The 27,584-nt window shown below is 41.7% G+C and overlaps 1 protein-coding gene across 8 annotated transcripts in view; it reads left to right on the plus strand.

Moving 5' to 3' along the window:
• Window positions 1-27,584, plus strand: part of erich2 (glutamate-rich 2) — a 68,319-nt gene that overhangs the window by 7,785 nt on the left and 32,950 nt on the right. For 4 of the 8 annotated variants that reach the window (XM_055638020.1, XM_055638016.1, XM_055638019.1 and 1 more), the window contains exons 2-3: window positions 11,416-11,482; window positions 17,340-17,376. The exons of 1 other annotated variant lie outside the window; for it this stretch is intronic. In XM_055638020.1, coding sequence (XP_055493995.1) covers window positions 11,416-11,482; window positions 17,340-17,376 — 104 coding nt within the window. Of the gene's footprint in view, window positions 1-11,415; window positions 11,483-17,080; window positions 17,129-17,339; window positions 17,377-27,040; window positions 27,136-27,584 lie in introns of those variants that run through there. 3 more of the 8 variants (XM_055638017.1, XM_055638018.1, XM_055638021.1) reach the window with 3 other exon arrangements.

Genomic DNA, 27,584 nt, shown 5'->3' on the forward strand with positions numbered 1-27,584 from the left:
AATCCCACCCCAAGGCACCAAAGTCGCACAGACGACCATTGCCTTTGGTTATAGGGTCCCCAGCACCAGTGTGGGCGGCACATTTAATAATGGCCAGGTGTTTTGGGAGCATCAGCGCCGTAAGCAGATTACTCACAAAAAGGGCATTCTTAATGGGTGTTCCTGCGGAGGTCAGGAATCTTCTGTGTTGCCAGAGCGCGCTAAAGTCATGAGAAATACCGAGGGCGTATCAGGAATCAGTATAGATGTTAATTTGTTTGCCCGTTGCTAATATGCAGGTTCTCATCAAGGCAAACATTTCTGCCTATTGTGCTGATAACGGAATCTGAAATCTTCCCTCTTCCAAAATCATCTGTGACTCATTTACTATTGCATAGCCGGAAACTCGCTGACATGTTTCAGGGATAATCATGGAGGCGCCATCGACGAACCATGGTGGTATGTTGCTTTCCAATGGTACGTCGGACAATCCCTCCCGTGTGTTTGTCAATCAGTCATTGGCGAACTCACAATTGTTGGTCGGCTCTGTGCAAGGCTCAGATGGCTGTGTCAAAAAGGCAGACGGGTTTATTATCGTTAATGCCGAAAGGTCAAATTTGGATTATTTAACAATGTTAGTTCGTAGCGGCCCAGGCGTGCCTTAGTGAGGTATTTTGTTTGGTCCGCATTCATTAATGCGGCGACGCTGAGTCGTAAATACAATCACCGGTTGATGCATAGTTATGTTTGCAACGGCCGAGACAGCAGCATGTATACCAGGCTAAATCTGGGTGCAAAGGGGGTAGCCGCATGCTACCACTGAGAAGTAAGCTACCGGTCGTTTAACATCCGTATGTGTTTGGGTCAGTATGGTTGACGCACAGTCTTGGATTATTGTAACGTACAGCTGAAACGGCCTATCATACAGTGGTCTGCCGAGGGCTGGGGCAGGGGCTAATGCATTTTTAGGGCTATAAAAGCCTTAGCCTGTTCCTCATCGAGGTAAAAATGTTGAGCGGCATTTGCAGAAGCCAGTGGTGATAGATGCTTGGTATAGAGTGAAACATCAGGAATCCATGGGCGGCAAGAGTTCACGCCCCAAAAAGGCTCTCATTTGTTTGGGGGTTTCAGGTTGCTGGCATGAGTGCACACTCAGTAGCACTAATCATAACTCCAAGAAATGTAACCTTTTTGCCCTCTGAAACTTTCCTCTGAGGGATCACATATCCCCAAGCGTGTAAGGCTTCTAATAGCTTTGTTGTGTCAGTGATGTTGCTAGCCTCATCAGAGCTGGCGAGGAGTAGGTCATCAACATACTGAATTACAGCGGAGCCTTGTGGGAGGGTTAATGTCTTTAACTGGTCTGCTAGCACTTGGGAAAATATAGTGGGCAAATGTATAAAGCCTTGTGGTAGGCGTGTCCACGTATATTGTTGTCCTTCGCATGTAAAGTATTGGCAATCGGGATGTAGTGGGACAGCGAAGAATGCGTGCTGTAGGTCAATTACTGTGAAGATGGTTGCAGAGGCGGGAACCTGTCTAAGGATGGTTACAGGGTTTAGTACAATGGCATGCATACATGGTCAAGTATGCCACCGTGTATCTTTTATATATTTAAAAGCATTCAAGCTTTTCACTGGCATCCCGAGAATTAACCTTGTGAACCTACGCTACACTCCCTCAATAGCAAGAATGTCCTTCCTCAAATTTGGAGACCAAAACTGCACACAATACTCCTGGTGCGATCTCACTATGGCCTGTACAACTGCAGAAGAACCTCCTCCCATACTCCTCTTGTTTATGAAGGCCAACATGCCATGCGCTTTCTTTACTGCCTGCTGTACCTGCATGCTTACTTTCATTGACTGATGAACAAGGACCCCCAGATCCCATTGTACTTCCCCTTTTCCCAACTTGACACCATTTAGATAGTAATCTGCCTTCCTGTTTTTGCTACCAAAGTGGATAACCTCACATTTATCCAAATTAAACTGCATCTGCCATGCATCCGCCCACTCCCCTAACCTGTCCCAGTCACCCTGCATTCTCATAGCATCCTCCTCACAGTTCACACTGCCACCCAGCTTTGTGTCATCTGCAAATTTGCTAATGTTACTTGTAATCCCTTCATCCAAATCATTGATATATATTGTAAATAGCTGCGGTCCCAGCACCGAGCCTTGTGGTACTCCACTAGTCACTGCCTGCCATTCTGAAAGGGACCCGTGTATCCCTGCTCTTTGTTTCCTGAATGCCAACCAATTATCTATCCATGTCAGCACTCTACCCCCAATACCATGTGCCTTAATTTTGCCCACTAATCTCCTATGTGGGACCTTATCAAATGCTTTCTGAAAGTCCAGGTACACTACACATCCACTGGCTCTCCCTTGTCCATTTTCCTAGTTACATCCTCAAAAAATTCCAGAAGATTAGTCAAGCATGATATTCTCTTTGTAAATCCATGCTGACTTGGATCGATCCTGTTACTGCTATCCAAATGTGCCGCTATTTCATCTTTTATGATTGACTCCAGCATCTTCCCCACCACCGATGTCAGGCTAACTGGTCTGTAATTCCCTGTTTTCTCTCTCCCGCCTTTCTTAAACAGTGGGATAAGAAACTATAGAAGATTAGATCCTGAACCTATAGAAGATTGGAAAATGATCACCCGTCTACGATTTCCAGAGCCACTTCCTTAAGTACCCTGGGCTGTAGACCATCAGGCCCTGGGGATTTATCAGCCTTCAGTCCCATCAGTCTACCCAACACCATTTCCTGCCTATTGTGGATTTCCTTCAGGTCCTCGGTCACCCCAGATCCTCTGGCCACCATCAGGACGATTGTTTGTGTCCTCCTTAGTGAAGACGGACCCAAAGTACATGTTCAACTCATCTGCCATTTCCTTGTTCCCCACAATAAATTCACCCTTTTCAGTCTTCAAGGGTCCAACTTTGATCTTAACTTTTTTTTTTTCTCTTCACATGCCTAAAGAAGCTTTTACTATCCTCCTTTATATTCTTGGCTAGCTTACCTTCTTACCTCACCTTTTCTCTCCGTATTGCCCCTTTAGTTATCTTATGTTGCTCTTTAAATGTTACCCAATCCTCTTGCTTCCCGCTCATCTTTGCTATGTTGTAGACAAAAGTGCTGGAGAAACTCAGCGGGTGCAGCAGCATCTATGGAGCGAAGGAAACAGGCAACGTTTCGGGCCGAAACCCTTTGCTATGTTGTACTTCTTCTCTTTTATTTTTATACTGTCCATGACTTTCCTTGTCAGCCACGGTCGACCCTTACTCCCCTTGGAATCTTTATTCCTCTTTGGAATGAACTGATCCTGCACCTTCTGTATTATTCCCAGAAATACCTGCCATTGTTGTTCCGCTGTCATCCCTGCCAGGGTATTTTTCCAGTCAACTTTGGCCAGCTCCTCCCTCATGTCTCCATAGTCCCTTTTGTTCAACTGTAATACTGACATTTCTGATTTACTCTTCTCCCTCTCAAATTGTAGATTAAATCTTATCATATTATAGTCAATACCTCCAAATGGCTCCTGAACCTCAAGTTCCCTTATCAAGACAATAGTTCCCTTATCAAGTCCGGTGCATTATCGAAGATATTTCTTAAATATCTTCACATAACTTCTCATTATGGGGCTTTGTACTTTTAAGTATTGTTTCATCGTGACCACCTGTTGCTTACAAATCAGTTGTTGGCTTTCTTTTTTATCATGACTAAATAAAACATGTGAAATTCATTTTATATTTAGAGTGAAAGTTCTGATACTATACTTACAAAATGGTTGCAATATTTCTGTCTTTGGAATGGGACCGTTTAAGAGGGTACACCAAGATTACAATCACAATTGACAGTTTGAAATATAGTTATATTTGTGGTTTATAAAAAAATAGATGTTGTACAAAAAATTGCTGTTTTTGTTGAGTGAGTTGGCAGTATGAGTTTGGTTGAAGCAGAGTAACAATTTGTTTAAATTACATGTTTGAATTGTTGGACTGATAATCTGAATTAGTGATTTTTTTGTATTGTGGACATCGGCTTCTTTTACTTTTTTAGGTTTTACTGTAATTTAAGTGACCGCCGTCAGCAGGGCTCGAAATTAGCGGTTGCCCGGGTGCCATTGACCACTCAAAGTGCCAGCCGGGCAACCTAAATGCCGACTCATTTTGCCCGGCTTGGCAATCAAATACTGGTTTATACCGACAGTCACAAAAAACTGGAGTAACTCCGCGGGTCAGCCAGCATCTCTGGAGAATAGGAACGTGACGTTTCGTGTCAGCGGTGGCGGCGGCTGTATTCGTCTAGTATCTTTGATTGTGGGGCAAAGACACTAGGTGCGTGATGACAAAGGGTCGGAGCGAAACACGGGCCCGAATAGCGGCAACAGCGGCGGCAACAGCAGTTCCATCGCTTCCTCCTCCCGCACCCCGCCCGGCGGAAGGAACCTCCCTCTCTCCCTCCTCCCAGCTTCGGCTTGCAAGAGGGGTTGTGAAAGCGCAGTTGGCGGATTTGCAAGCAGCGGCCGCTATCGCCCTGATAATGGCCACTGCTTGCAAATCCGCCAACGGCGCTTTCACAACCCCTCCCAGATGCCGAGGCCGGGAGGAGGGAGAGAGGGAGGGGGGAGGGCTCCTTCCGCCGTCTGAAGCAGCTGCACGACTGATCCTATAGCTATAGGATCTTTGAGCTGCTCGGCTCCGCACCTTCCAGTCGGCTGGCGGAGGAGGGAAGGCGGTGGCGTGGAGGCGACGGCACTTTGGCGTTGGACAGGGACGGCCAAGGCAGCGGGGCGATGTCCGAGGAGCGCTGACCTTCCTTCCTCCCCACCTCCTCTGCACCTTCCACTCTCTCTCTCTCTCTCTCTTTTTTTTCCTGGGACCCCTCCTCTCCATCCCGCACTGATCCCCATTCCCTCCTCCTCTATTCAGTCCTCACTGACATCCCCTGTGCTCCCCTCCCCATCTACCCCCCCCAATCTATTCATCACCCTACCCAGCATTAATTCTCCTGCCACCCCCCCCCCCCCCCCCCCCCATCCATCCTGCACTTCTCCCCCCATTCATACTGCACTGAACCTCCCATTCATCCTGTACTGACCCACCCTCCATATACCCCGCACAATCCCCCCCCCCCCCCCCCCCATCCATCCTGTACTGATCTCCCATTCATCTTTTACTGATCCCTCATGCATCCTGTACTGATCCCCTCATGCATCCTGTACTGATCCCCTCATTCCTCCTATACTGATCCCCTCATGCATCTGTACTGATCCCCTCATGCCTCCTATACTGATCCCCTCATTCATCCCGCACTGATCTCCCATTCATCCTATACTGATCCCCTCATTCATCCTGTAGTGATCCCCCATTCATCCTGCCAGACCCTCCGATCCACACAGGCCCCCCCCCCCCCCCATTCATCCTGTACTGATCCCCCTCATTCATCCTGTGCTGACCCCCCCCATCCATCCTGTAGTGATCCCCCCCCCCCCATTCAAGAAGAATGGGAGGAACAGTTTGAAGAAGGATCTCGACTCGAAACTTTGTATATACACCACTGACATCTCCCCTCACAATTTTACATACTCCAACCAACACGTACTAATTCACCTGCCTCAATCCATCCATTCCGCACCGATTGCCTTCTCAAACCCCCCACCGCCATCTATCAACCCCGCACTGATTCACACACCCCCTGACCCTATTGTGCTTCATGGTCTTCAGAGCGAAAATTGACTATGTTTGATAACGGAATGCAATCAATGCAGTTTTAAAGCCCAATGTTATTAATTGTTTTGACCTTTAAACATATTACCAAAAGAACATTTGCTGCAGTTATGTCCTTTGGCCATCTCTTGTCAGTTAGTGTAATGTTTAACCTGTCAGATTGGTATGGTCGGTTTTAACAGCTATTATAAAATGCCTTTAGAAATTTCCTTGCAACCTGTATATTTTGTTATGGATAAATTATGTTGGAAGCGAGAGTGTTTCTGTGTCAATATCAATAACGACCCATGCTATGGCCATGTCATGGTAATTTTCGGTCCTTCACAGAAAACATGCTTGCATCAATTGCAATATGTAAAAAGAGTTGAGATATTGTATTATAATTTTGCTGCATGTCATTGTGGTATATATAATGTCTTGATTGGTGAATATAGAAACATAGAAAAATAGGTGCAGGAGTAGGCCATTTGGCCCTTTCGAGCCTGCACCGCCATTCAATATGATCATGGCTGATCATCCAACTCAGTATCCTGTACCTGCCTTCTCTCCATACCCCCTGATCCCTTAAGCCACAAGGGCCACATCGAACTCTCTCTTAAATATAGCCAATGAACTGGCCTCAACTACCTTCTGTGGCAGAGAATTCCAGAGATTCACCACTCTCTGTATGAAAAAGGTTTTTCTCATCTCGGTCCTAAAAGATTTCCCCCTTATCCTTAAATTGTGACCCCTTGTTCTGGACTTCCCCAACATCGGGAACAATCTTCCTGCATCTAGCCTGTCCAACCCCTTAAGAATTTTGTAAGTTTCTATAAGATCCCCCCCTCAATCTTCTACATTCTAGCGAGTACAAGCCGAGTCTAGCCAATATGTTTAGTTTGACTTTATTTGAAGCAGAAATAATAAGTCAATGTAGACAAAAGTGCTGGAGAAACTCAGCGGATGTGGCAGCATCGATGGAGCGAAGGAAATGGGCAACGTTTCGGGCCGAAACCCTTCTTCAGACTGATGGGTTTCGGCCTGAAACGTTGCCTATTTCCTTCGCTCCATTGATGCTGCTGCACCTGCTGAGTTTCTCCAGCACTTTTGTCTACCTTCGATTTTCCAGCATCTGCAGTTCCTTCTTGAACATAATATGTGAATGCTTCATTGAGCATAATTCCGACTGGTAATTACGCACTTCGTCCGAGCACATTGTCGCACGCGTCATGCAAACCGTCTTAAATGACCACCTAAACTGTCATTTGGCAACCTAAAAAGCTGTCAAGGTTGCCCGGCTGGCAACAGGGAGAAAAAGTTAAGTGAGAGCCCTGGTCAGGATATCCTGCCTTCATATCCAGCTTTCTGTTTTTCCATTTCTAGGCCATGCATCATAGTCATTAAGCTATTAGTAGTTGTATAAACACAAGCAGATAATGTGGTAGAACAGTTTGGCATCATTTGTGGCAAGAGAATAATCTTATGTTATTTCAGAATTCATTTTATAATTGTAGTCTGCTTCCAGTACTTGATCTTTTTCTGGATTTTGCTGCAAAGGATGATTGGGTTGGAATATTTAACATCGACAATTGTGTATCGTTTTACTTTGCTAAATTATGATTACCCTCTCTTATTCCTCTAAACCAATGAACAAGAAAAATAACTGTGTGTTATGTTGATGCTCCAGCATTCTGGAAATTACTGTGCTGTGACATTTATGATTGTCATGGCTTACTTCAAAAACAATTCATACTTGGTCTAGATTAATGTGATGTTTGAAGCAGACAACATTGGGTTGATCGAAGGTGAATATACATCGAAGATTTAAAAACAAAACAAATTTAGAACTGCATTCAATTTTTGGGGGGGCGAAGAACATCTATTGGATATATTATTATAAAGAACATATTATTATAAAGAACATATATTGGAGGTTCTGGAATGAGTAAACATTGGAGCAGGGAGTTTCAAGGTCTTTGAACAAGTATTAAAATCTGTGCATTATAAGGCTAAAACTATTACAGGGCAGATGAGATTGAAAATACTTGAAACATTTCTACTCTACTTTATGATACAAATTGGTCTTCTATACCCCAATTTAAAAGTCAAATTAAGCACCATCTTTCCCCACCCACCATAGTTAAATTTATTGTGCCATCTTTACTGATGTAAAGTTTCATTCAAATAACTAAACTTATAACTAGTAAAGACAATTAAGGCAGATTTTTGTCAGCTGGAATGGGACAGATAGTGTGTTGGAATATCAGTAAGGGGGTTCATATCATGTTCTCTATGTTACATGTTTATGCCAAATTATTTTTTAATTGCTGGATTTTCTGAAGCATCAGCATTAGTTTGTAGGAACACAAAAGTACTGGAGAAACTCAGTGGGTGCAGCAGCTTCTATGGAGCGAAGGAAATAGGCAATGTTTCGGGCCAAAACCCTTCTTCAGACTGATGGGGGGTGGGGGTGGCGGGGAGAAGAAAGGAAAAAAAAGGAGGAGGAGGAGCCCGAGGGCTGAGGGAGAGATAGGAAGGGGAGGAGACAGCAAGGGCTAACAAAATTGGTGGGCATGAACATTGAATTGGACCCCTCAGCAAAGAGTAAACTTGGAAGGGGAAAATCTTCGGTATCAGAGGGAGAGGTTGACAGCGTGACGTGGCATCGAGATCGAGTGTTCGTGAATTGTGTGCTAGTGCTTTCAATCATTTTGTAAATTGTAAAAAATAGCTTTCCGTATTCTCCGGATTTTGTAAATATTCTCTGTATGTAAATAAATTTTAGAGTAATTAAAAGTTAAGATTTAGATCGTGTTAAGTCCGCGGACCATCATTGTGTTGCTGCTTGTGCTGGTGTTTACAGATTTAAAGCTTGAAGCGAGAGTGTGTTCAAGTTAGATATTCGTAGTGTTTAATTTAGATATCCATATTTGTTTAAGTGTTTTGTGAGAATCTGAATCGGGGTTGTACTCCTTCGATCGCTGCGTTGGGGGAGGAGTCATCCTGCTGATTGATTGTACCACGAGGAGGATTGGTTAAAGTGGGGTTTACTGTATGCTTCTCAGTTACATTGGGGTGTGTTTGGGTTATTGATAATCGGGGGAATATTTTCATTCTTAGTTATAGTCTTGTTAGTGTGATTTGGGTTTATTTGTTTGTGCCAACTTAAAGTTAATTGAGAGAGAGAGAAACTGCTGCATGAGAGACTGTGAGTGGGAGTTAGACCCTTTGTTTGAAAGTTTGGAATTGAATACAGCAATTGTGATTTAACTGATAAGAGAGTTGGGAGAGATTGAATAGGAGCGAGTGGTTTGAATAATTAAACAGGAGTGATTGGGAGATACAGGAGTGATTGGGAGATAGTTGAAAGGAGGCGATTGCTGAAGTGGGTTTGAATCGGAAAGATCATTACGCGTTGTGTGAGAGAGATTCCATTGACCTTAAGAGTCTGGGAGAAGTAGTGAGAGAAAGTTGTGTTAGTCTCTGGAACTTTTCTTTTGCAATTTGTGTTTTGTCCATTGTTCCAAGATGGGGAATGTCTCTGAGAAGGATCGATCAAACAGATTGGAAAGCCAGATAAGGATAATTTGTGGGGAGCTTCCAAATGAAGCGGATAGACTGAGGGGATTATAGGGGAAATTAAACGTGCTTTTGAAAGATCAACTTTGGCGGTTGGGGGGAATAAAGTATTTAATCGGGATAAGCTCTATAGAGACAATCGTTAGAAATTATGGGAATAGTGAAGAAGCAAACGAGTTAATTCAGATGTGGAAAGCGTTCTGCACTAAAAGAAAAAATAAAGAAATAAATTGTTTTACTGTCCACCCTTAAGAATGGCGGCTGGTAAATTGGGAATAGGAGAAGATAATATAACTGATCCTTCTCAGGACATTTCAGAGCGGGGACAAGGGAAATTAATAAGCCAACAGCAGGAGCAAGAGCAGGAGAGAATGTCGTGTTTTGAATAGGAGACTGCTGAAACGGCTCTTAAAGGGAAGGTGCCAATGGACATTAAATCGGGTAAATTGGGTAAGAATGAGAAAGGGTCTGCACACCTTGAAGGGAATAATATGCCAAACTGGGCAGAGTTCGTCAGAGTAGATATAGAGGCACAGTGTCTCTCAGAGAACTCTCATGTTCCCAAATCAGAGGATCTGTGCGCAGCTTGCGAGCGGGGCACAAGGGAGGAGTCAATGTTAACTTCGGCTCCTCCCCCTAAATTTGAATCTAGCATGGAAACATTGGGAAGAGATCTTCTATCTCCTGGGATTGCCCCACGGGTGGAGAATAATAAGGGAAACCCAGAAGCTAGAAAGAAGACATCATCGACATGGGTGCTGAAATTATTTAGGGATTCTAGTAGTGAAAGAATAAAAGAATCCTTCTTGAAGTACCGGGATAAAACAAATAGCCTTTCAGAGGGTGAGATTAGGGGAGAATATGGATGGATTGGTCTGGACATTAATAATATTATGGTGTCAGAACAAGTCACCACAGAAGAGAATTGAGTAAGAACACCCCGTAGACAATGTGTTTGTAGGAAAATGTTTGTATCAGGTATAAATATTCCCCAGACCACAGACAATCAGACATCAAGGCAGCCTGGTTCAACAGCAGCACGGAGATTAGAGGTCTGAATAAAAGAGATAAGAACAAATGAGAATAAGGAGGAAGAAGACCTTATGGCCTGGATAGACCTCCCATTTACAGAACCAACCTTTCCTTGGTTTGGCTGGCGAGGTTGTAGAGCAATCCGGCCCGATCAGTGTTTTAATTGTGGAGGACATGGGCACTGGAGTCGGTCGTGTCTCATGAGAGAATATCAGCAGGAAGGAAGGGGGCAGAGAAGGAGGCCACGGGGTCACGGAAACCGATGGAATCCAAGAGAGCACCGAGGCTCCTGTGACCCTGAAGGTAGAGGACGGGGACACTGGCAGGGGGATCAGGGGGAAGAGACATACCGACAGTCCAACCCATTTCAATAGCTCTGACTTGCCAGTTAGCAGCAATACCATTTGATGAAAATTAAAATGCGTCCTCACCTGGTCTAAGGAACAGTACTGTACATTGAACAGGGACATCACCCCTTCCAAACAGGAAACGATACATCAAATCTGACTCCCAGAGAACTCTCACTAAAGAAGGAAGTACGGCAAGGAAACATAGTAGCTAGCGTGGGAAGTGATAACAAATGAGGAATGAAAATGGGTCCAGGGAGCAAAGAAAAAAAGTTACTGTGCAGGAGGAATGGGAGTGGGGAAAAGAAGATATTGATCTAATGTATTGCTGAGTTTTGTGCCTGCAGGATAGTATGTCAACAAGAGGCTATCTGGGGAGTGAGGTAAAACAATGCACAGATCCTTAAGAACGTGAAGAAGGCAGCGAAAGATAATGTAGCTGAAAAAAGTGACCAGCAGGAAGAATTGATACTGGCCTGGCCCTTTAAGACACTTGAGAAGGCCAGCAGGCAGAGCAAAATGCTCCTCAGTATCTCCACTACCTAGTAACAGACACCATCATCAGAAAGGAGGAAGAAAGGACCAAATTATGGGGGGTAGAAATAAATTTATAAATTTTGGATTTGGTCTAGAAATTGCGGTGATGAATTGGAGGGACTTTAAAATGTTCAAGATTTGGAATAGACTTATGGAATCTGATTTAGGACTAATTGGAGTTTGATTATTAACTGACATTGTTATTATCTCGTCCTCAGAAAGGCGGACAAAGATGGAAAGGATTGTTCAAAGGGCATCAAGAAGGATGGAACTTGGGAAGATCTGGTAATATGGAATTATTTAGGGAATATGAGAGTTGAATTAAAATCGGAATTAAACTTGGAACTTAAAATGGGAATTGGAATTGGAATATAATTGGACATGGTCAAAAGAGGAACTGTGAGCAATAGGACTTCCCTTTGAGAGACCGGATTAAGAAATTATTCAGTAGTTGAGAACTACTTCAGTAGTTGAGTAGTGGTGGAGGCAGGTTATTCAGTAGTTGAGTAGTGGTGGAGGCAGGTTCATTGGTATCATTTAAAAATAAATTGGATAGGCATATGGATGAGAAGGGAATGGAGGATTATGGTATGAGTGCAGGCAGGTGGGACTAAAGGGAAAAAAATTTGTTCGGCACGGACTTGTAGGGCCGAGATGGTCTGTTTTTCCGTGCTGTAATTGTTATATGGTTATATGGTTATATGAGAACTGTAAAAGCGAGAACCCTAGACAACGAACAAAGCCAATAGAATAAAAGCGAGCACCCCTAGGCAGAGAACGAAGCCAACATGGTAAAATCTAATATAGTAATAGCTAATAGAATAGAGAACCAACATAGTGGAGAATTAGCATAGTAATTAGTTATCATCGTGAAGAGTGCATATATTAATGCGACAAAATGGAGGACAGACTTCGTTAACTAGGGGGAAACTTGGATTATATTGGGAATAGCAGAGTAGCAGAGCCGATGGATATTCGCCCGATGGATTTGAATTGTTTAACCCTCGATGGTAAAGAGGCTTATATTATCAAGGTGGAAATAAATTGTTCCTGGATTTGATATTTTTGATTGGACAGGACGAAATTAATAGTAAAGAAATTGATTGTTTAACTTCGAACAGGTGTGAATTCCACAGAAATTGGAAGGGAATCGTATTATCGGCTACAATGCTGTGGAATGAGAAGAGAAAATGGACATTGAAATTCGAATAGTAAATTGAAGGCTGAGACTGAATTTGGTTAAATTGGAACATTTATCATGGTTTGCTTCAAATTAAAGTCATGCCTGTAGGGGAACCTGGACTGAACCCAGCTGAAATTTATATGATTACCGGTCACCAGATATATGTAGTAACACCGTGTGAGTATGAAGAAGGATATTTAGTGTCGATCCTAGAATAATAAAGAGTATGTTAGGGAACAGATAGGAATAGGGATATAGTACAATATAATAGGTTAAATAGCGAATGTGTGGGAAAGCATGAGTGCATAATGGTAACTTGCTTTGTCCCAAGCTTCTTAGGATTTTCTAGGCTTTAGGTTTGACTGTGGAAGGTGATGGAAGACTGGGCAGGAACACGGATGGAGGGAATTCGTGCCCACAAAAACTCGGGAGGTGAAGACTCCTCAGACAGGACTTGTGAAGTCATGCCCATGAAAACTCGGGATGCTTTACAAGATTCTGAGAAGGAACATCGTCTTGTGTTACTGATGGATGGGAAATGTAAAGCACACTTATGTATATCTGGTTAGCTGATTATTGAGCCACGTTGGTTATCATTAATGATGGGCTATCATTATGATAAAAGGATGGAATGTTAATCCTGGCTAAATTGGACCAACTCTGACTTCAAAATAGGGGTTAAGTTTCAAGGTTGCTGGGAAATGTGGTCAAATTGGAATTACTCTCTGCAGAGCTGGGACAGGCTGCGAGAGGTGCCAGAGTGTCTGGAGCCGAGACAATTTGCAAGCAAAGAATGGGAAGCCTTGCAAACCCTGTCAATCTAGTGCAAAAAGCATAGAATGGATTGGATGGCTGCAAACCAGATATACACCTTGTAAATAGTTGTAAATAATGTTGCAGAGTCTGACTTTGCTAATTGTTGATTGGATAAGGTGTTGAGCCTTGTCTGCGTTTTCTGTTAATCAGGGTAAATGTTTCCAAGTTGACTTCATCTCGAAGTCCGTTGTGAATACAATGTATTGAACTGTTGTATCATTGGGTTAGGGAAATGCCAATTATGTATGGGGTTAATCGATATCTGTAATTGGGTGATTAAGAGACCACCTCCATGTGGTTCGTCCCCTCGAGGTCTCGGGACATATAAAAGTCTGTGATCATGAGGCTCAGCGTTGATCTTCTGGAAGAGCTCTCAGGACCATGTACCCTTCCGGAGTGCCTCTGTCTGAGCGAGGCCTAGAGGGCTTGAACAGGCAGACGCAAGGATCGAACCCTCGGTAGGATAGGTACAGTGTGGGATCTGTAACGCACTTTTGGTAAAATAAAATTTAGTTGATTCAAGTGCTTGATTCAGTGTTTTTACTGAAACTAGACTGTGGGGAAGCTTAGAAATGAGTAATTATCAACAGTATTAAATAATTGATTTACGTACATAAACTATTCCATCAATAAGGGTCCCGACCTGAAACGTCACCTATCCATGTTCTCCAGAGATATTGCCTGACCCACTGAGTTATTGAGTTCCTCAACAGTATGTGTCATGTGTCTTTGTTTCGCAGCAATACATTTTTTTTTCAATTTAAAGGAATTTTGTTTTTGACATGTGCATCCCATCGCGGTATGATTTACAGAAACGTGCAAACATTGCATGTCTAAAAGCTCTACATCAACTATAATAGATACAAAATAAATTTATAATAGTTAAAATAAATTTATTGGTATCCTTCATCGAGCTTACTTTCTTGTAAGTCTAGCAAAATGTCTCATCTACAATACAGTATTAAATAACATGAATTTATTTTTAAGCTAAGCATGTCAACAGACATGATGAGGGCTGGAGGAGGAGCTGGTGATCATTATGCCCATAAAGGAATTTGGAAATTGGTGTTCCAGAAGAATGGGGTTTCAGCTAATCACTGGGCCAAGGGACTTGAGGAATTGAATGGTTGAGGCCTAATGGGGTCACAATCTAGGAATTGTGAGTATGATTGCTTGACAGGGGAGAAGGGAAATTGCTACTGCACCTTGAATTGCCTGGCAAAATTGCTGAAGTGATGTGGAATGGCCCACAAATGGTCATTATCAGATTTCACTCCATCCAAGATAATTTTCAATCACATGGTACAGAAATAAACAGAGCTAAGCAATGCACTTTCTAAAAATGTCAACGTAATATTTTTCAATCCTATCCTTTTTAAAAATAAGCTTTTATGCTTGTTTATTTTTAATGGGCCTATTCAGCTGCAATGATTTGTCTTTTATGTTAGTCTACTCCTTAATGACTTCATTAATTTACTTACCAAAATGTAATAGCTCACATTTGTGCATGTTAGAATTGTTAGTAAATTATGAGCTTTTCATGCCTTTTAATCTTGTTGCAAAGCCCTGTCCTCGCCCTGTCAAGTTTTGTGTTGTCTGTACACTTAGGTGGTGGTATTTTGATCCTGAAGAATAAATTAATATTTATAATTGGTATTTATAAAATGGTAGTCACATAAATTTTCATCAAAATGGTTCGAGGTCTGATAATGCGGCATCCTAGATTTCACAATTTGCAATTTTGAATGACATTTTTAATTGCTTTTTATCCTGTAGTTTCTGTCCTACAGTCATTTAACTAGCTATCCTCGTGTCCCCTGATTCTACTTGCACCATACGCAATATCCCTTTATGTAATACCCTTTTATATGGCCCTCTGACTAAAGGTTCACCATTTGGGTCTTGAACCTAATACTTTTCACATTATTGTGTCTCTAAGCTGTATTTGGATCGCGCATTACAGTTGATTCCTAGTAATTATATGCATGTATCATTTACTGAATTGTAAAGCTTTTGTTTATCAATCTAACAATATATGCTCACTATTCTTTTAAATAATTCTGGTGATCTGGTAGAAACATACAAAAATAGGAACAGGAGTTGACCATTTGGCCCTTTGAGCCAGCACCGCCATTCAATATGATCATGGCTCATCATCTAAAATCAGTACCCCGTTCCTGCTTTCTCCCCATATCCCTTGATTCCTTTGGCCCCAAGAGATAAATCTAACTCTCTCTTGAGGACATCCAGAGAATTGGCCCCCACTGCCTTCTGTGGCAGAGAATTCCACAGATTCATAACTCTCTGGGTGAAGAAATGTTTCCTATTCTCAGACGTAAATGGCCTACCCTTTATTATTAAATTGTGCCCTCTGGTTCTGGACTCCCCCAACATCGGGAACATTTTTCCTACATCTGGCCTGTCCAATCCTTTTAAGAACTTTATAGGTTTCTATAAGATCACCTCTCACCTTAATTCCAGTGAATACAAGCCCAGTCGACCTATTCTTTCATCACATGTCAGTCCCGCCATCCCGGGAATTAACATGGTGAACCTATGCTGCACCCCCTCAATGGTAATAATGTCCTTCCTCAAATCAGGAGACCAAATTTGCACAAAATGCTCCAGGTGTGGTCTCACCAGAGCCCTGTACAACTGTAGTAGGACCTCCTTGCTCCTAAACACAAATCTTCTCGCAATGGAGGCTAACATGCCATTAGATTTCTTCACTGCCTGATGTACCTGCATGCTTACTTTCAGTGACTGATATACAAGCACACCCAGGTCTTGTTGCACCTCCCCTTTTCCTAATCTGACACCATTCAGATGATAATCTGCCTTCCTGTTCTTGCCACCAAAGTGGATAACCTCACATTTATCCACATTCTACTGTATCTGCCTTGCATCTGCCCACTTACCCAACCTATCCAAGTCACCCTGCAGCCTCATAGCATCCTCATCTAGGACCCACAATCCTGTTTATATCAACGGGACAATGGTGGAGAAAGTCAAAAACTTCAAATTCCTGGGTGTGCATATTTCCGAAGATCTTTCCTGGACCCAACACACTAATGCAATTATAAATAAAGCACACCAACGCCTCTACGTGGATGTGAGCGACAAAAATTGAATCTTTTTTCAATTACATTGTGCTGATTATTAAAAGAACTTTTAAATCACATAATTGTATTTGTAATGTTATGTTGATTGTTTAAAAGGTCAGTACCGATTTACTTGTACGATATTATTTTACTTATGAGCGGGATGAATGAAGAAACAAAAAAGCTGACAACTTTCTTTTACTCAAATTCATTTATTTGAATGCAGTGCCTCAGACAAATAGATGGGAGGAGGTATAAAGAATAGTATAGATGGAGTAAGAGAAAATGAAGGAATGAGCTGGATTACTTGTAAGAATTTATGAAGCAATGTTGGAGGGCTCGAAGAAAGCTTTGTTCAGTCAGTACCTTAACCAATCCAATGAATCTTAATCATCAGGAATTGTGGTCACTGATAAGTGGCTTGTCAGCGCTGAGGTCTCCATAAGTGGCATCTTTGAAGAAACTCTTGTTTCTTTTTTCTGCACTCTGATTTGAAAAAAACCCATCAGGATATGAAAGAAATAAGAAGACTGTGGAATTCTTAGATTCTATTAAAATTTGGATGACACAGAGATGATGAGAATAACATGCAATTTCAGGAAGCTTGCCGTAAAATAAAGAGGAAGAAAAATACTGCAAGAATCTGAAGGTCCAACATAAGCTTGAAACCAAAAGAACGGGTTGTGGGTGTAAAGAACGAAGGAGGTGCAGCAACCACAACATCAGTGGATTCTTCAGGATTGTCAAGACCATCTACAGCCTCAACGTCCCAACAACCCATTCTACCGAGAGTCAGGAATGGATGGGAGCTCATGGATAATATCAGAACCTGTGGGTGGATTTGTCCAGTTTTACCTTCTTTGCAGAACGTTTAATGGTGTGATGAAATTAATTGTTTACTCCAAGTAAAACTGGCTGAACATACAGCAAGATTACTGGGAATAATTCATAATAGTTATTATGGTAAATCTGAGAGTGTTTGTAAAGATCCAAGAAGAAATATTGAGAAAGATTTTGTAACCTTCTAACTTTGTTCTTTTAGGCACAATCTGGCAGAAAGGATGTCCCCTGCTGTAAGGGTAAGAATATGATAACATTTTAAAGGAAAATTCCTAAAATGCTGATTATTAAAGCTATTTAAATTATTACTTTTTACAGGCTTCAGCGGGTATTTTTGAATTGCTTGATCCAAAAAGTATTCTTTTGAGGACTTTTAATGAAATATTTTACTGTTAACTTCAACACAGATTAGGTAATTGCCACCGGCAGCTGAGGCGGCCAAATCATTGGGTATTTCTAAAGCGGAAATTGATAGATTCTTGTTTAGTACGGATGTCACTGGTTAAGAAGGGAAGGCAGGAGAATGGTGTTGAGAGGGAAAATAGATCATACGGTCATGAGTGATAGGAGTAGAATTAGGCCATTTGGCCCATCAAGTCTATTCCACCATTCAATCATGGCTGATCTATCTCTCCCTCCTAACCCCATTCTCCTGCCTGCTCCCCATAACCACTGACACCTGTACTAATCAAGAATCTATCTCTCTGCCTTAAAAATATCCACTGACTTGTGTTTAAGAAGGAACTGCAGATGCTGGAAAATCGAAGGTACACAAAAATGCTGGAGAAACTCAGCGGGTGCAACAGCATCTGTGGAGTGAAGGAGATAGGCAACGTTTCGGGCCGAAACCCTTCTTCAGACTGACTTCCTCCACAGCCTTCTGTGGCAAAGAATTCCATAGATTCACCAACTTCTTACTAAATAAATTTCTCCTCATCTCCTTCTTAATAGATCAGCCGTGATCGAATGACGGCGCAGATGCGATGGGCCGATTGGCCTAATTCTGCTCCTATGTCTTGTGATCTTATGCTGATAGAAATATCCACCAGTTGTAAATCTTAAAGAGTTTGAATAAATTCTAACTGTTATAAGTAAGTAACATTTACTGTACCTGGTGCATGTGACAATAAAGAAACCATTGAACCATTGAATTTTATTCCTTATGTTTAAATTCATAGCAGCTCTATTACAATCTCATGCCCTTCCCTCGGTCATGGTGCCAAGCCAGGTTTCCTCAGGTTTTATGGGTGTAAATGTGTTTGCCCATCACAGTATTTACCTGCTTTTTGATTTGGCAAAGGTATATTTATATTATTATAACTGTCCATTGGTTAAGAATCAGGGCCAAGTTAAAACCAAACCTTGTTTTTTGTGTAGGTAGGGACTGCAGATGCTGGTTTATACCAAAGATAGACACAAAGAACTGGAGTAACTCAGCGACTCAGGCAGCATCTCTGGCGAAAAGGAACAGGTGGCGACCCGAAACATCACCTGTTCCTCTTCTCCAGAGATGCTGCCTGCCCCATTGAATTGCTCCAGAGCTTTGTGTCCCTTTTTCTTATTCAGTTTCCCGGTCTCTCGGATGGTTTCTGTAGTTGCTTCATCTTCCATTCTGCCCTCTGTGCCTCTGAGGCCTCTCTCTTCTCCCTTGATCAAACATCTGCTCAATTTCTAATCACTGAAATTCATTCCTTGCTGACGCTGTCAGTGATTTTCTCCCATCTAACACACTGTCTCACTGAGTGGGATTTTAGCCATGTGTCTACTTTGGTGAGTAAGAGATTTAAGTGATGCAAGGACAACAGGATAATATAAAGAACTAAACAAATGTAATTTTGCCAGGCAGTTTGCAGCTTTAATATGTGGTAGCTGATAGCGACTCATGATGATGATATCTGCTGTTGGTCCATTGCATGAAGAACTTTGGCAGAGTCAATGGGCTGAAATCTCATAATGATTCTAAGAGGCACTCACTCTCCCAAGGTTAAATGCTGCAGAATTGGTTAGTGAAGGGAGACCAAAGAATGTAACTATGAATGAGGCCGATCTGCGGATTCAGAAAGGCAGTATTGGAGAAGCATCAGGCCTTGCACTTGTCCAGTAGGCACAAGATTATTACAGTCAGTGGCGGACTGGCCAGGGTGTCAGCTTGCCCGATGGCAAGTGGGCCCCTGATGAAGTGGGCCCCTTATATCAAGTGAGCCCCTGATGAAGTGGGCCCCCTATATCAAGTGGGCCCCTGATGAAGTGGGCCCCCTATATCAAGTGAGCCCCTGATGAAGTGCGCCCCCTTTGTCTCCTGGCAACCAATATTTTTAGACCCAGTCCGCCACTGATTACAACCTGTGTGGAACAGAAACAGCAGGGAGAATGAGCAAAATTAACACATCTTGTGGCCACAGAGAGCCAAGTTGGAGGAGTTAAAAGCAATTGGTTGTGGTGGCTCAGCAACCATTCGTTAACACATCATGTGGCCACAGAGAGCCAAGTTGGGAAGTTAAAAGCAATTAGTAGTAATGGCTCAGCAACCATTCACTGCAGCTGTATGGGTGTGGAGTTAGGGCATTTCCTCAGGACTGAGAGGAATTTGCAGTGGGAGGGAATCTTGAGTTGTCGTGGTCCATGTAGAAACCAGTGACGTGGTTAGAACTAAAGAGGTGGTACAGCACCTGTAGGCCAACTTACAAGCAGAGCCGCAAAGATGATGCTTCCTGAGCTATATGTGAATTGTCCATTCAGATGGGCTACACTTGAGTCTGGCCAGGACCAATGTCAAGAGCCAAGTGTGTTTTATAGTAATTTGTACGGAAACCAAAAAACGAAAGTCTTACTTGCAGCAGTAGTACAATTGTAAACTGTAAAGACAGTATCAATAAATAATATAATACAAAAAATAGAAATGCAATAAATAAGCTCAATATAGTGTAAAAAGAACACAGTAAAGCCCAAAATCCAGTGCAACCCAGGTAGTTCTGAGTTTAGTTGGAGTTCATAGCATTCAATAGTCTGATTGTTGTTGGGGGGGGGGAAAGCTGTTCCTCAACCTGGACCTCACAGTTTTCAGAATCCTGTACCTTCTTCCCGATGTCATTAATGAAATGAGAGTGTGGCCATGGTGGTGCGGGTCCTTGATAATGTTGGCTGCCTTTTTGAGACATCACCTTTTATAGATCTCTTCGATTGTGGGGAGATCAGTACCCATGATGTACTGGACAGTGTTCACCACATTTTGTCATCTCCTTTGTTCCTGGCATTCGAGAGAAGAATTGGAAAGTAAAAGAGAAAAGATGAGTAAAGGGTGTGTAGTGTGGCCAAGTAAAATATGGATAATGTCAGTCAGTAAAAAGGTGAAGCATACAAACATATACAGTAAGTATAACTGCAATTAGAGGCACTTCAATGGAAAATTGTAAAAATACAAATTTAAAAATTGCACGGAACATTTCACAACTAGCTGGATAAATAAACTAATAGTTCGAATAGGAAAAAAACCCACAAAGTGCTGGAGTAACTCAGCGAGTCAGGCAGCATCCCTGGAGAACATGGAGGCGATGTTTCGGGTCGGGACCCTTCTTCACGCTCTGAACACTAGAAAAAAATGAGTATGATCCAATAGCCAGTTCAAAATGACGAATGTTGGGAATAAAGTGTAGTTTACTTAACTTTTAGAAGAGATAAGCAAAACGAGAGGAAAAGAATGGAATAAAGGAATTGAGAAAAAGTGATTTAGGCTCAGACAATAGGGAGAATCAGTTAAGATCAACCTAAGAAAAGGACGGAAAATATTATCAAGAAATTAGAAGTGCATGTAACAAGGGCGACAGGGGGTGGAGGGGCAAGGGGATTTAATCGATGTGTAATCAGGCAGATTAAATTAAATTGTGTAGTGGACAAATTCATGAGGTGTATAGAAGTTGATTTTTCAGATCATTCTGTGGAGCCAACAACAAAACAAGCTATTTTAGACCTAATATCTTGGGTAAACTAATAATCAGGTGGTTCGGGATGCGTGATCATCATTTGGTAGATTTTGTTAAATCAGAAATCAGGACCTTAAATATAAGAAAAAAACATTAAAAGCGTAAGGAGTGAAGAGGGAAACTACATTGAAAGATGTGGCAGTAAACCCTTGTCAGGTTTTTTACCGGGTGCTCCGGTTAGCTCCCACATTCTAAAGACATTTGTAAATTAATTGGCTTCTGTAAACTGTCACTAGTGTGTAGAATAGAAATCCCTGCTATGTAGGATGGTTCGATCAGTAAACGGGTGCAGTATGGCTGTAGTGGATACACCGGATCACATCTTCCAAAATTATATAGAATCTAGAAACCAAGAAATTTAATGCCACTATTTAAGAGAAAAGGTTCGATGTTCTGAAGTCATTGTCTCATCCAACACTCCAATCTATTAAATAGCTCTTCTAGATATCACCAGCACGGTTTCCACGTTTACATATATATATTGGAAGCATATCTGCAGTAGTGGCTTGTTTCTTCTCTACCATATCTTGTCCTTCACCATATGTTTTTATTCATCCAATTGGTGTCTTTTTAAGATACCATCCAGAGTCTCAAACATTTGTTTGACAAGTCATCAACATTCACTGATTCTTCTATTACCTCTCAACTCTTCAGATTCAGATTCAGATTCAGATTCAATTTTAATTGTCATTGTCAGTGTACAGTACAGAGACAACGAAATGCATTTTCAATATAAACTCTTCAATATGTCATAAGTAGAGCCAGGATTTTGCCATTAATGCCATGTGCCTTTTCATGTCTGTTTGATGATTTCACAAAGATAACGCTTTTCACGATCGAGTGACTAAATCAGCCTTTTTTGGCCATTTTGCTAAAAGGTCGTGCTATTTTCTCTAATTGTACGTGATTTCAATGGCGTTTTCTATGTTAACACGTTAATATTTATGTTATTATTAACGTGTTAACATAGTATAACTTACAAGAAAATTTCCACCACCGGGGCAAAACCAGGGGCGCCATCGTTCATTAGTTCGTGCCGCTGCCCACTGGTTCAGCCTTCTCCAAGATCTATTTAAGAAAGAACTGCAGATGCTGGAAAAATCAAAGGTAGACAAAAAATGCTGGAGAAACTCAGCGGGTGAGGCAGTATCTATGGAGAGAAGGAATAGGCGACGTTTCGGGTCAAGACCCTTCTTCAGACTGATGTCAGGGGGGGGCGGGAAAAAGAAAGGAAGAGGCGGAGACAGTAGAACTAGAAGGAGAGCTGGGAATGGTGAGGGGGAGAAGACAATGGATATCTAAAATTAGATACCGGCGGGGTGTAGACTACCCAAGCCAAATACCCAAGCTTGTCTCCTCACTACATTTACTGCTGGCTCCAGACGCAAATCTGAGTTTGAGTGATCTGTGCAAGGCATTCATTGATGCTGGAATTCCACTGTAGAAATTGGAAAACCAATCTCTCAGTGGTTTTATAGAGAAATACACAGAGGAACATATACAAAGTGAATCATCGTTACGGAAAAATTATGTTGACAGCAACTTCAACATTGTTGTGCAGAAAATTAGAGATGAAGTTGCATGCAACAAAATATGGATCTCGGTAGACGAGCCAACCGATGCTGCGGGGAGATATGTTGCTAATGTGGTCATCGGTACACTGGAGGCAGGTCAACCATCAAAGGAGTATTTGTTGACATCTGAAGTATTGGAGAAGTCAAACAGCTCAACTATTGCTCAGTTGTTTACATCTTCACTTGCTGTACTTTGACCAGAAGGTATAAAACACAGGAATATTCTTCTGTTTGTGACTGATGCAGCTCCATACATGAAAAAGCTGCTCGTGCTCTTAAAGTTTTATTCCCCAAAATGTTGCATTTGACATGCTTAGCTCAAGGACTTCATGGAATTGTCAAGCACATAAGTAACTTGTTTCCAAATGTCGACCACCTAGTTTCTAATGTCAAGAAAATCTTCCTCAAAGCACCGTCACGTGTGCAGTTGTGCAAGGAAATGGCACCCAAAATTCCGCAACCTCTTTAGCCCGTTTTGACTAGGTTGGGTACATGGCTCCCTGTTGTACTCTACTATGCAACAAATTTTGAAAAGATAAAAGAATTTGTCAACTGTTTTGAAGAAGAAGAATCTGCTGCAGTCATGATCGTCATTGAAATCCTGCAGAAAATGTCCCGCCACCGGGATCTTGTGTTTATTGCTTCCAATTTTGCAAACTTCCCACAAGCTATCACTTCCCTTGAGAAACGTGGCAAAACATTAGCAAATAACTTGCAGGTTCTCAACAAAGTGTAACTGACAATATCTGTAAAATTCCTGGCGATGTAGGTAAAGAGAATTTGAGAGAGTGAATTTAGCTAACAAAGATCTTGAAGAAATACAAAACATAGCGAAAGTTCTCAAAGGTAGTTGTAATGCACAAGATATCGACATGAATATAGCGTCGGTAGCTTGTTTCTGGTATGCACCAATGACCTCAGCTGAAGTAGAAAGAGATTTCTCACAAATGAAGCATATTCTGTCTGGCAGACAGCATAGTTTTGCACTAGATAATTTGCTAAAAATGCTGCCCGGCAATTTTGGTCATTTAATGTAGAATACCATTATATTATCATTTGTAACCATATTTTGGTGGTGGAAATGCATGCCTTTTTATTCCTTTTTTGTCAATAAATGTATTTTTTGTAATTTTATTATGCCTTTTTTCTTGCCCTTTTCAGAGTTTTTTAGCGCCTAAGCATCCTGCCTCTAGTCATGTGATAGGCGCTGAATTAGGCTATTCGGCCCATCAAGTCTATTCCACCATTCAATCATGACTGATCTATTTCTCCCACCTAATCCCATTCTCCTGCCTTCTCCCTGTAACCCCTGACACCCATACTGATTCAATGGCCTCTATGCTGTCTGAAGTAGCTTTTATGACATTCTTGGATGATTCGTGTGGGTTCTCCAATTCAAAATTTGGAAGATCAATGCCATTACTTTTGTCACTCAAAGACACTTATGTCAATTATGTCTTCTCTACTGTTTCTCTTTGAATCCTCTGCATCAGAAGATATGAGTACAAAAACAAGGATATCTCATGACATGTTTAGGGCCTTGATGAGATCCCCTCTGGACGTTGTTTGTAGTTTGGTTTCCTCGTCTTACTTTTGTAGACTCAAAGTAGGTATTTTATTTGTTACTTTAACTTCCTTCCCTTCCTAACTTAATGCAGCGTCACAAAACGTATCTCCCTCAGCTGCCCCAAAGAATAAAAGAGACAGAGCGAAAGAGAGAGAGATGTGTCTAGAAAATCAATCATGCTGGAAAACTTGGTCTGGAGCCATGATGTGCCTGTGTCAAATTGATCAAGTGGCAGTCACAACAGAAGTACACACAGGCATTTTATCAACGTCAAGCTAACTGCGCTATTTACAGCATATTTATGGGATGTTATTTTATGTCCTCTTATCAACTGCTGAACCTAACAGACAGATTTGAAGACATGACTACATTGCTGATAAGGGGGAAGTGTTTCAAAACAATGCAATTACTCCACTTCATGGGGAGAACTTGCATCAAGCTGTGGCAGACTATTGAAGGCACAGCTTATCCCACTTTTCTGGTGTTATTTGAAGAGGTTAGACACAATTTGTATCTCCAGAGGCTGTGCAAGATGGCAAGCATGACTGGCATTGTTGGACAGCTGGAGTAATATTCACCAGCCCTAAGCAACGTTTCTGTCTAAAATGAGGGATTACGTACATAAGTGTAAAACATGGGACTCTGACTCAAGGTACTCGTGACATATCCACAGCTTGGGCATATAGCAACATTTGGTCAAGATTGCAGTTTGTGCATTTGCTGCTGTGACAAACTTTTTAAAGTTGCAGCATCATGCTCAACATTAGATCACCTCAATAGTCTTCAGGGCTGCTGAATGGTATTTGGCAAACTGATCTTTATCCTGCAGATTGACAGGTCAATGGCACTTCTTATTACCTCCCCCTGTCCATTAACTCGCCACAGAACTACATTGTATAATAACGAAGGCCAGTATGGGTCCATGTTACTTTGTAGAATACGTGGAATATTTATTGTTTCAATGCAACTTCATTCTGATTCCGTCACCTTTCTTTAATTGATGACTGTAGTGGCGCTGCTTCTTGCACTCGTGCAGAACTTAAGTTTTATCACCTTTGCTGTTAATTTTCCACCTTTTGGCAACCCTCTGTGTCCATTTCTGATGATAGGTTAGCGATCAGTATCCATTATAAATCAATAGATTAGCTACAGTTTATCCTACCACGCATGTAATGAGTCTATTTTTGAAGATGGACCAGTTTTCCATCTTCACCTTGTTTTATATAGCATATTCGGGGGTGAATAGAGGAGATGCAATGCCTACCCTTTTATTTTCACCTTTCCAAATGTCCTCGTCTCTAAGCACTGCAATGAAACAACAATTTATTTGCAATGTTCGCAAAACATTAGACTATGTTCAGTTCACTCAATGTGATCATTCCTTCATTGAGGAAACTAAATGCGGATTGTGTGACTACGTTATCGGCAAGGGTGATCCTGAATTTTCAGATATCTGTCAATTTAATTTTCCATGCCACTCCCTTCAACCTAGAGTATTACAAGGAAGGCACAAAGTGTTGGAGTAACTCAGTGGGTTAGTTTTACTTATTACAAAGATGCTCAAGGAACAAGCCATCAATTTCTGAATTAACACATTGCACTTTTAAGCTGCACATATTAGTTGTGTTTCTCATATTGTATTGTATTGTATTGTATATCTTTATTGTCATTTCCTGAGTATTCGCATACCCAGAGGAAACAAAAAAACGTTGCTCAACCAGTGTCCATTCAGTGTGCATGAAAAAATAAATAGAAATAAAAAAATACATGTCATGAACAAATTTAACACTCTACTAAACATTCAACAGCCGTTCCGACCGGCAGCGGCACAACAGTGGCTCTGCTGCAGTGTGGGGGTTTGTGCGCGATATTTGGCAGGGGGCAAAGTCCATTTAACAGTCTTATAGCCTGTGGGAAGAAGCTGAGGAGCATCCTGCTGGTTTTGCAGCTAATGCTCCTGTACCTCTTCCCAGATGGGAGGATGGAGAAAATGTCATGCGATGGGTGGTAAGGGTCTTTGATGATGGAGATGGCTCTGTTGATACATCTCTTCCTGTATATGTCCAGCAGGAAGGGGAGTGGAGCACCAATAATCCTGCTTGCGGTCTTCACTATCCTGTCCAGTTGGTGCCGTTCGTACGCCTTGCAGCTCCCGAACCAGGAAGTGATGCCGTATGTCAGTGTGCTCTCGACAGTCCCCCTATAAAAAGTCCGTAGGTGTGTAGTGGGGAGGCCTGCTTTACGTAGTCTTCGGAGAGGGTGAAGTCGCTGCTGGGCTCTCTTGACCAGAGCTGTGGTGTTGGCCGTGGACGTCAGGTCATCAGACAGATGTAGTCCTAAGAACTTCATGCTGCTTAGGACTACCAGTATTCCGTATTTTTTTTATCTCTTCTGGTATTTCAGGCTTCATTTGTTTCCATTTACACCTGCTCTAGAAATCTCTTCATTATCCTCTTTTTAACCAACACCATTGCTACATGTTATCATATCTCTCCTCATCTTCACATATCATCTCTTTTATTTTGTTCACAATTCCTCCATCCTCTTTTTATCTATTTTTTTTCCAGATTATAGTTAATTTCCTCAATGTTAAATCTGTCTTGTGTAGGAAGGAACTGCAGATGTTGGTTTAAACCATAGACACAAAAAGCTGAAAATCTGTCTTTCTTTCCACAGATGCTGGCTAACCTTTAGAGAATTCTGTCTTTCTACAGAAGGATATTTCGTACATTTTGAATGACTTGTATTCTATTTTGTTTTCGGTAACCCTCCTGTCATGAAGTGATGAAATGAAGAAGTTAAAAGGATCAAAAAGGTTTTCTAGGAAAGAACAAAAAAAGGATGTTAAGAAGCAGCCTGCTAAATCCATGATGAACGGTAATCTATCAGCACTAGGTTATTTCACACGATATCAGTTTCACTTGCGCAGACCGATTTCAACCATTTTATTTTTTGCTGTACTGAAGCCTGAGTATTGCTCTGTAATGCAATATTTTATGCATTTCAGTTCTCTTTCGAGGGATAATGAAACTCCATTATACCTGAAAATGAATTGGCACTGAAGAATACGATTTCACTTGGGGCCATGCAGGAAAGCAGATTGAGAGAGCTTTCACCTAAGGGTCTGATTTGATTTGAATCTTAATGTCAATGGAAAGCAACCTGTTTCTCCTGATCTTCAGCATGAATCTTTTCAGTTCTTTCTTTCAACTGCCTAATACAGAAGTTTTGTTTTGTTTTTCAGTTTACCACTCATGACATGGCTTTGCAAAATGAATCAAATTTCCAGCTTAAACCTGGGATTCCAGTTCTTATTTTAATTCATT

The sequence above is a fragment of the Leucoraja erinacea genome, chromosome 7 (genome assembly GCF_028641065.1).
Source record: "Leucoraja erinacea ecotype New England chromosome 7, Leri_hhj_1, whole genome shotgun sequence".
Classification (NCBI taxonomy): Eukaryota; Metazoa; Chordata; class Chondrichthyes; order Rajiformes; family Rajidae; genus Leucoraja; species Leucoraja erinaceus.